Below are 10632 nucleotides of genomic sequence, written 5' to 3'. Positions count from 1 at the left end.
ATGCACTTATAAATCCAAATATTTTTTAAGATCTACATAAAAAATTATGAAAGTATCGATATGCATATTAAATATTTTTATAAATATTAATATAAATATAAATATTAAATATTTTTTTTTAAATTACGAGTCTAATCATCCAAAATCATTAAAGGAATCTATTCCATTCAGTCAAGCTTTACGCATTAAGAAAATATGTTCTAGAAAAGAGGACTGTGAAAAAGAATTTACGGTGTTATGTAAAAAGTTTTTAAGCAGAGGATATCCCATTACAGTGATAAACGAATGTATAGAAAAGGTCAGAATAAAAAACAGGCATGAAGTTTTACAACCAAAAACCAAACTTGTGTTACATTCTCTTCAGAATTACTACCCAGAAATAATATGTAAATACCAAAACTGTAAAATCAAAGAAAACAGAGATACACAGAAAACATTTATAGTTATGCCATTTTACAATAATATGTATCAGTTTAAACATACTCTCATAAGGTATAGAGACAGAGAAAGATATGAGCACAAATAAACAGTATCGTGATATTATTGATAGCCTAAACTTTGTAATCTCTTATAAGCAAATAAATTCCTTAGCACAGTATTGTATGAAAAGGTAATTTATTATCTCAGTCTTGTACAAACCACGAAAGAAATACATTACATTTATTCAATTGTACACACAAATGAAAGACTCAGTCTCACCAAAGGTAATATAAATTTATATATTATGATTTATTTCTACTCTTGATGGCAGCATCTAATTTTATTCTAATTTTATTCTAATTTTAATTTTAATTTTAACAATTTTGTAATATTTTTTGATTGTAAAAGGTCTGATGAAGCATTAAAAAATTGCGAAACCGGTCACAACTGGTGATTAAAAACATCCAACATCGGTTGAAAGTGTTTTCTTTTCATAAAAAGTCAAAATTAATCAAAATATGGATTTTTAACGATTTTCTGTACATTTTTCTGTGTATATTTGTCATACATATTTTCATACTCACTAAACCACTCACTCGCGAATTTATGAAAACATACGCAAGTATCGCTGCCTCACGAAAATGGCATCAAAATATGAGTTTCTTATATATTTTTTGACAATATCTGTATGTTTTCTTACATCTTTTTAATGCCTATTTGCATAATCATAAAACCTATACTCAACAAAAAAATACCTATTTAAAATATTACGAAAATGAGTTCCATTATTTACGAAAATGGCGTCAAAATTAGTCAAAATATGATTTTTAAATCTTATTTTTTGTTAATTACATATGTATCCCCCCCCCAATTTAGAACCATCCAGTTCTTTTTTTGAAACCAAGACCCTTTTCTAAAAAAACATCATCAAAAATTGATAAAATTGATGTACTGCTTTATAAAGTGATGCCCTAAATAATTAGAAATTACTGACATCTATGATTGCTAAATATTTAAAATATCACCACCACCTAATTTATAATTTGTTCATTACAAAATCTTCCTTAAAATCAATCAGAATTATTTAGCAATTATATTATTACCAATTTTGTATAGATAGGAATTATTGCCAATCTTGTTCAAAATCTGAAGAATTCCGTCACAATTTTGCAAATCGTTTTCTACACTCTTAGAAATGGGGTTACGATTATAACCAAAAAGTAAACGTATGTGACTCTACCCCCCTGGTTATGAATTTGTCATCAACTGGTTATAAATTTATTAGCTCTGGTGACAATTTATTACCAAATCTGTGAAACGTTATAATTAGTCGGTGACAATTGTAACCACTCGATGACAAATTCATAACCAGGGAGATAGAATCACATACGTTTACTTTTTGGTCATAATCGTAACCCCATTTCTAAGAGTGTACTGTAAACACGATTTTAACCAATATTGGTACCATATCTGTTTAAAAAGATCGCACAGAAACGAGTTTATTCCATATTTACCAAAAATGGCGTCAAAATTAGGGGTTTAGCTATTTTTTGTCCATCTGTGTAATTTTTTGGTACATCTTTTTAATATGGATTTATACATTTACAGTCAGTGGAACAAGTATAGGCACCACCCACTCAAGTTAAATAAAATTGCCTATAACTTTGGAATGCATTATCAAATTAACATGAAACTTTGTACACATTTAGCCAATTTAATGTAGTGTTCGATTATAATCATGTTTTATTGATTAAAATTGGATAAACACAGTTTTTAAATAATTTGTTGGAAAATATGTAAAATTAACCCGTAAAAAGTATTGGCACCCTATAACTTATAAAATTATAAATCGAAGAATTGCCAATTTTATTACGTCACACTTCTTCTAATGTTACGTGGCACCTCCCCTCGACGCAATAAGAGCATAAATAGGCCGTGGAATTGATTCGACAAGTTTCTTTATAACGCTTTTCTATATGGCTGCCAAAACTTCTTCCGAACTTTTGACAAGCTCGTTTTTCGACGAGTGGTTTCCCATCAGTCCCTCTTTTCTCAACCCGGACAATCAAAATCATATCGGGAGACTGAGCGGCCAACGAAAGAAGCTTAATCTTTTCAGTCTATAAAAACTTGCACAGTTAATTTGGCTATATGTTTGGGGTCACTGCATTTTTGGAATATGAAATTCTTTCCTAGGTCAGGTTTTTGTCAAATGATTTCAAATTATGGTTTGTAATGATTACTTAGACCTCCTTGGTCATGATTTCGTCGATAATGACCAGGTAACTACGCCGCGACCTAGTCATTTAACCCCAAACCATAATCGATCCTACGCTGTGTTTAACTGCCATATGCACATATTCGTTTTTGTGAGCCTTTTATGGCATCCGCCAGACTTGGACCATTCAATTGGCTCCAAATAACTAATACTGGCTTATGTCGAAGCAGCAGACCGTTATTTACTCAATGAAAGTCTATTTAGGGTGATATTTACCCCATTCCAATTTATTGAGCTTCTTTGTTTTGAGGACCCTCGCGTTTTTCGGGCAACTGGACCCTGAAACCCCATGGCGTGATTTTTTATTGATCACCATATAGCATGATCTGTTGACCCCACAGCTCGTACTCAAATTTAACATGATTTTGGAGGTTGAAATATTCCGATCTCGAGTGATAATTTGCTTGATTAATCCGTTGATTTTAGGATTAGGCGGCTTTTTTAGCCGGATCATAAGAAAGCAGGAACTAAAATGATTGCTTCATGTTCTTTGGCTACATTTCGAATAGTAAATATCACGGAGCATGTTTCCTGTCTGAGTTTTTGATATCCAAGCTTGTTTAAGAAGGAGGCATGATTATTTCTCGCTCCGCCAAAAATAGCTCGTTTGGTGTCGCAATTTTGGCTCTAGACAATACCAATCTGGACTTACGAAGCAGATAAAGTTATATTTTGTGATCTGATTAACTTACCGTGACAAAAGGCAGAGGTTTATCGTTATAAAAATTTCGCTCAAATAATTAAGACACAAGGTGCCAATACTTTTTGCAGATTCCAACCTGACGTGTTCGTATCAAAATCAGAATAACGTTATGGTTATATAATTTCAGTCGGGAACATGATTATAATCGAACACTGCATTAGATTTGCTAAATGTGTACAAAGTTTCATGCTAATTTGATAATGCATTCCAATGTTATAGGCAATTTTAGGTAGCTTGTGTGGGTGGTGCCTATACTTGTTCCATTGACTGTATAACCACACTTATCGATTGAATAGATCTGTAAAAATAATTGCGAAATTAAAGATCGGTACTAACGGAAATGACGTCAAAATTAATCAAAATTTTACTCATTTTTTCTTAATCTGTATTTTGTGGTACATCATTTTTACACGGATGTACATATCATATAAACATGCACCCTCATCAATCAATTAAATTTATTATATTAAATTTATCTATTTAAAAATTACGAAATCGAATAATTACAAAGAGGCTCCCTCAGCTATTTTATATTTCTTAAAACAATTAAGAAATAGAACTTTAATATTTACAAAAATGTCAGCCAAATTGATCAAAATAAGTTTTTAGCCAGTATTTTTTTCAATCTGTATAATAACTTTTTCATACGCGTTTAAAACCACGCTTGCACACGTATTTATCAGTTGGATATCTATTTAAAAAAATAAGAAATTGAATTTCAAAATTTTCGAAAATGAGGACCTATATATGTTTGTGATGCGACAGTTTAATGCCTGTTTCGTACATCTTTTTGTACGGATTTAGTTCACCTTCATAATAGCATGCTCTCCAGCCAATTTTTTTTATATATATTTTAGAAAATTACGAAATTATGAATTTCAATCTTTACGAAAATGACGTCAAAATTAATCAAATCTTAATCAAATAACAATCAAAATTTCAGTTTTTACCATTTTTTTGTGTCAACCAGAGTCAACCTGTATATTTTTCGGTACATCTTTTTAAAAACATGCATACACACTTCTCAATTTTCAATTAGATACCAATAAAAAATTACAAAATTGAATTTAAAAAATGATGACCCCATGCAAATATAATTTCATGTAAGTGAATATATAAGTGATAGTGCAAAAAATAACATCAGATTCTCTAATATATAAGATTTTTAACAAATATTGATAAGTCAATTTATAATAATTTATAATCTATAAATATTTCTAATACTAAATAATTGTGCAACTTTTTCCTATATTTTTGCATTTTCATAAAAAAAAAAACATTAACATGAATCCAACCTGGTAATCTACTTTAAAACAGTTATGTCTCAAATATTTATGAAAATGGCTTCAAAATTTACCAAAGTATGAGTTCTTAAGTCCCCTTTTTTGTTAACGGTATATTTTCTAGTGCATCTTTTTTCAAAAGTGTTTACAAACATATACCCTTATAAATTCGATATTTATAAAAAAAAATACGAAATTGAATTTCAAAATTTACCAAAATGACGACCCCATTCAAATTATGATTTTTTTTAAGTGAATAGCGAATTAATGATAACAAATGAATATACGTATGTGATTTGACAAGTCGACGACTGTTTTATACACGTTTTTTATGCATTTTTGCATAAAAACATACTCACCAAGAAAGCAAACGTTTTATCTATTCAAAAACGAAAGTATCGAACTATTCAATATTTATGAAAATGACGTCAAAATTAATCAAAATATTCATTTTTAGCTATTTTTGTCAATCAATGTGTGTTTTTTTCTAAATCTGTCTCATACCTGTTTAAAAACACATGCACCATTTAAAATCAATTGGATATCTCTAATAAATTACGAAACTGAATTTCAATATTTAGGAAAATAACGACCCCATGAATTTTACGAATTTATGTGTAAACCGAATCTGCACAAATCAATTATGATAACAAATCAATTATGATAACAAATAAATACACGTCTGTGACATGACAGATCGTTCGACAGATATTTTGCATACCTATTTCATACGTAGTTATTTACATATTTATAAAAATAGAAACACAACAAAATTATGGATCTATAAAGAAATACTGTAATATATCCACGTACTCAATATTTACGAAAATGACGTGAAAATTAATCAACATTTGTATTTTTTAGCCATTTTTTGTCAATATGCAAATTTTAGGTAAATATTTCTCATATGTGTTTACAAACATGCATGCACACTTATTAACTTGATTTGTACAAAAAAAATTAAGAAATTGAATTTCAAAATTTACGAAAGTGCGAATTATGTTTTTTTTTTGTATATAAGTGAATCAAGAATTAATCCAAATAAGATCTATTTTAAAAAAAACAGTGAAAAAATCGATTTATTTAGTATTTTTGAAAATGACGTCAAAATTAATCAAAATATGACTTTGTAACGATTTTCTGTGCATATTTTTCATACGTATTTAATACTTACTCACTTGTGTACTCACTAAAACATGCTAACGAACTACCAACCACACTAATATATCTATGAAAAATTTACGCCGACATCACTATTTTTAATATTTACGAAAATGGCGTCAGAATTAATCAAAATATGTGTTTCTTTGTCAATTTGTATGCCGTCTTATGGATCAAAGCCATGATTAACTACTAACTAACAGGAGAAGATATTTCCTTATCTCTAATAAAATTTAATGCCTTATGAAATTGAAAATCTCGTCTTCGCACTAATTTATAATCGTCACTCTCATTTATTAATTACAAAATCTTCCTCACAAGCAACCAGAATTATTTAGCAATTATATCATTGCCAATTTTGCATCGGTCAGAATTATTGCAAATTCTGTTCAAAATCTGTAGAATTCCGGCACAATCTTGCAATGCTGATTCTACCGTATCCTCCAAATTTTTGAGCCCGTTCGCCGTCTTTTTCAGACAAAAGAGTCGAATTCTACACTCTTTTTCGCTCTTTGACATTGTCTGTTCCCACGTCGTTTTCGAATTGGCTGCCATCATGACAATGTTCCGCTTCACGGCGGTCCTCAGCTTATCCAGTTTTACGCGGTACTCTTTGAACACAGAGGTCAACAAGGTCATCTCTTTCAAACGGGAAGCGAGAGAGGATGCGTTTTCAAGGTCATCGTCCAGGCTGACAATTTGGTCAGAAAAGAAGATGTATCGAGTCAACGAGGGCTTCAGGGCCGTCTGCGTATCGAGAAAGGTGGACTCGAGGAGGTACAGGGGAAGCATCAGCGTCGACGACAGGGCGTCGCCATCTTCGTCGCCATGCAGCAGGGTTATCCTGCGTGAAAGTTTAAGATGCAAATTATGAGGAATTACCAAAATATTTCCACAAAATACAGCAGCATTTTGATCTCCGTTTTTCCCAGAGGCTGGATTTCTAGGGGAGTTACACCCACAAAAAGACGAAAATCAGCATGGAGAAGACAATGGTCAGTCAAAAAGTAAAGGTTTTCTGAAGAAATTTAAATTTTCATCGCTTTAAAAATGCATTATTTTCGGGATTTTTCGAAATTCAAGTATTTTTACAGCCATATAAAGTAAATTTCTTCACAAAACCCATATTTTCGTCTGACTGTTGTCTTTCTCCACGTAGATTTTCGTCTTTTTTTGAGTGTGTAACGGCCCCCGAAAATCTAAACCCTGGGAAGGACGCAGCTCAAAATACTCTATTTTAACAAAGCATTTTACTCATTCCTGAATTTTAAAATTTAAGATTAATTAGTGCATGCATATCATGATTGATAACCTACATTTTCTCGCTGCCATCTCCTTCCACCAATTTTTCCACGTCAATCGTGCACCTTGCCCGCATAATGATGATGAAACAAAATCAACAAAACACTGTGTTTTGACAAAAAATCTATATAGTTTTTATATTCTCGGAATATACAAAAATACAAAAAACGAGACATCCAGAAGGGACGGAACAAAACAAAACAAAACAAAAAAAAAGAATTTGTGTAATTCCATAGAATTACAACATCGTAAATTTTTTATGGAGAAGGACGACGAGAATTAGTAGAGGGCCGGCATTAGCGAAAAGGTTGGCCGTCCAGCAGCGTCCGCTTCGCGACCCCAATCCTCCTCATCCTCGTCGCTGTAGTCGTTCTCGTCGTAGGGACGGACGACCCGCGCGCGTGCCGCCTTCGCCTCCTCGGCCGTCTTCTCAGGCTTCTTGAACGTTTCGGCGTCAATTTCCGCCCGTTCCTCGGCCCAAAGCTTCCTCGCGCGAGAGACAGTGTCTGCATCTGCAATTAATTAATTAAAAATATTAATTAAATTTAGTAATTATTTGATTAAAATCATGACAAACATTTAATAATGGAGATCTACTCTGAGATTTTGAGCAAATTAGTGTTAATCGATCACAAATTTAGTTGCGATGAAATTTGTGAAGACACGATCTCTCAATGGGTTCGATTGGCCGAGATATTTGCATCAGAAGAGGAGAAAACGCCCAGTAAATTTGTAGAATGTAAAATTTGTCGACTTTATAACGCGTTTTCTCCTCTCCGGATGCAAATATCTCTGCCAAACGTGCCCATTGGGAGATCATGTCTTTCGCAAATTGCATACTAATCAAATTTGCCATCGATTTACACTAATTTGCTCAAAATCACGCTGAGAGTGTGCAGATTGAGCTCCGTTTCTCATTTCTTGCAAAACTTCACCTCCATTAAACTTACCGTGTAGATGCTCCTCGTCTGTGTATGGTGGTTTCAGATCACATATTTTCTCGTGATTTTCCAACTCTGGGCGCAAGACTTGCATCCCGCAGTCGAAGCGACATCCCACCACGACCGGATCCAGTCCGAGACCCTTCATCCTCTTGACGTAGTTCCTCTTACATTTGTAATAGTGGGTGAAAGCCCTCGAGTCACTGCAAAATACAAAAAATATGACAAAAATTAGAATCACGTGATAATCATTAATATGCAAATGCAACTAAACTAATCAGTAGCGACGGAAATTGAGGGGACAAATGGGGGCATTGATTGGAAGAGAAGGGACTTGTTAACATGGGCATGATATGATTTTGCTTAATTTCTTGGGGGCAATGTCCCCTTGTCACCCAACTTTCGCCGGTAATGACACTAATAATTAATTAATTAATTAGATTAAAATTAAAACCACGTGATAATCATTACTATACAACTATAATTAATTACATTAATCTGCATGATTAAATTTAGAATTAATTAATTAGCTTACATAATCCAATGGGACTTGTCGTACGGACACTGGACGAGCTTCTCTCCCTCCGCAAGACGGAAATTGGGGTGGAAAGGAGACTTCGCAGGACCAGCCATGACTCAAACGGGTGTCCTGAAATAAAAAAAATAAATACATTTAAAATGCATCAAAATTTCAGTAAAAAAATAAATGACCACTTTCTTCACACTCGTTTAAAAATAAATTCAAACAACTTACCGGACTTTCGTAAAGGTGACGAAACAATAAAAAAAGTCCTCGTCTCACTGGACAAGAATAATCTCAAACGGCTGTCCTTCCTAACCCTGAAATAAAAACAATTTAATTAAATGTAAACAAACCAATTAAAATGCCAAATTGCATTCAAAAAATGACCCCTGCTTTCAAACATTACTTTCTCTCGTAAACAAAAACCCCCAAAAAACTTACCTGACTTTCGTACAGGTGACGAAACAATAAAAAAAGTCCTCGTCTCACTGGACAAGAAGAATCTCAATTTAAACGGCTGTCCTTCCTAACCCTGAAATAGCAACAATTTAATTAAATGTAAACAAACCAATTAAAATGTCAAATTTCATTCAAAAAATGACCCCTGCTATCATTCAAACATTACTTTCTCCCGTAAACAAACCCCCAAAAAACTCACCTGACTTTCGTAAAGTTGACGAAACAATTGTCTCGTTCGACAAGAATAATCTCAAACGGCTGTTCCTCCCTGAAATAAAAAAAGCAATTTAAAGTGTAAACAAAACAATAAAATAAAATATGCACAATTCATACAAATTTCATAAACTTAAAAGTCCCCACTACTTTCAAACAGTTTACGATAAGCCCCCCCACCCCCTGCCCCCACAAAACTTACCTCACTTTCCCAAAGAATCCAAAAAATTGTCTCCCTGGACAAAAACTGTGGTCGCTGGGACTGGACACAAAAATTGATGTCGTTCCCCTGCTCGCTTTCCGAACACTGAGAACGCATCGTAGAACGAACGTTCATTTTATACGATTACACGTTGAGACGTGCAATCGTAGTGGTGGTGGTGGCTGGCTCCTATGCAAAGTAGGTGCCCCTATATACAACGTAGTAATAAAGTGGAGACGGTGGTGGTGCTATTCTATTACTGCCAATGCAATGAACATCAGCAGTGAGTGAATTTTTTGAGAATTGGTGACAAAAATCACGTCTGTTCTTGTCCCCTTAATTTCAAAATAATAATAAAAACGTACTCCTTAAAATTTGAAATGGTTTAATTTATTTCTGTTTCGTAATTTCGTTATTTTTCGCGAATTGAAGGACCGGTAAGGAAAAAAATTGTTTTTTCCCCTTAAAAATCATAATAACAAATAGAAAATAATTGTAATTAAGTAATTGCGATAAGTGACAAGACGATATTATGGCGTGATGATGTGAAGTGAATTAGTTTGATAATTCGGGAGTTTGATGCCCTTGATTTTTATTTATTTCAGAAATTTTCTTCTTCCTTTATCCTCATCAAAGTTCAAAGTTTCTCTTTCTTTCGGCTGGTTTGGTGTTTGGTGGTCATCAAATGATAAGAAGGATACATAATAGAGTGAAGATAAGGCAAGTGTAAATAGTTAATGCGGAAAAACTGCGTTGTTTGTTTCCAATTTTTTACATCGTTCGTTTGAGCACGGACAAAAAAGTAACTTTGTTGAATTCAGTAAATATGCTGTTTAATTCATAATTTACCAATATTTTGCTCATTATTGCTTAATTACAGAGTCCGCAACTTGTAATTAATCATCAATTTACTTCCAAATCAATCTGGATAAGGATCATCACGTGATTATCTTCTCTAAATAATTCCGAAATTCAGCCGTGCTTCCATCAGTAAATCGAATGAATTTGGAAGAGATTTTATCAATTTTTTGAGCAACACGGAGTAAAAAAAAGTTATAAATTCTATCGAATTTGTAACGAAGATCAAGTCGAAGGTAAAATTAATCAAACTAATAAAATCGTAATTTTATTAATCATAACTTTCCCC

General features: G+C 32.9%; 2 protein-coding genes and 1 long non-coding RNA gene across 4 annotated transcripts in view; 2 read left to right on the top strand and 1 right to left on the bottom strand.

Annotated features, from left to right (window-relative positions):
• Positions 1–615: 615 nt before the first annotated feature.
• On the top strand, positions 616–888 carry LOC118438646. Its single transcript, XR_004836966.1, has 2 exons — positions 616–704; positions 829–888. It is a non-coding gene; the product is annotated as an uncharacterized LOC118438646 (long non-coding RNA).
• Positions 889–7257: 6369 nt separating this feature from the next.
• On the bottom strand, positions 7258–9622 carry LOC110859148. 2 transcript variants are annotated; one of them, XM_035859214.1, is made up of 7 exons: positions 9486–9622; positions 9270–9338; positions 9053–9143; positions 8843–8928; positions 8624–8737; positions 8098–8291; positions 7258–7659 (listed from the first exon to the last, which is right to left on the bottom strand). In XM_035859214.1, exons 5-7 carry the CDS (start codon positions 8719–8721, stop codon positions 7427–7429), a joined length of 525 nt encoding a protein of 174 aa, XP_035715107.1. In that variant the 5' UTR covers positions 8722–8737; positions 8843–8928; positions 9053–9143; positions 9270–9338; positions 9486–9622; the 3' UTR covers positions 7258–7426. The 2 variants fall into 2 exon arrangements, with proteins under 2 accessions (XP_035715107.1, XP_035715108.1); XM_035859215.1 differs by lacking the exon at positions 9053–9143.
• Positions 9623–10367: 745 nt separating this feature from the next.
• The window catches only part of LOC110859108 (membralin), a 31982-nt gene continuing 31717 nt past the window's right edge, over positions 10368–10632 (top strand). Inside the window, exon 1 of the mRNA XM_022107978.2 lies at positions 10368–10579. The gene's annotated coding sequence lies outside the window, so the exon portion shown is untranslated. The remainder of the gene's footprint in view (positions 10580–10632) is intronic.

Source organism: Folsomia candida, unplaced genomic scaffold (assembly GCF_002217175.1).
Source record: "Folsomia candida strain VU population unplaced genomic scaffold, ASM221717v1 Fcan01_Sc024, whole genome shotgun sequence".
In the NCBI taxonomy this organism is placed as follows: domain Eukaryota; kingdom Metazoa; phylum Arthropoda; class Collembola; order Entomobryomorpha; family Isotomidae; genus Folsomia; species Folsomia candida.
Note: the sequence above shows the minus strand (reverse complement) of the source record. Positions and strands in the feature narration are given on the sequence as shown.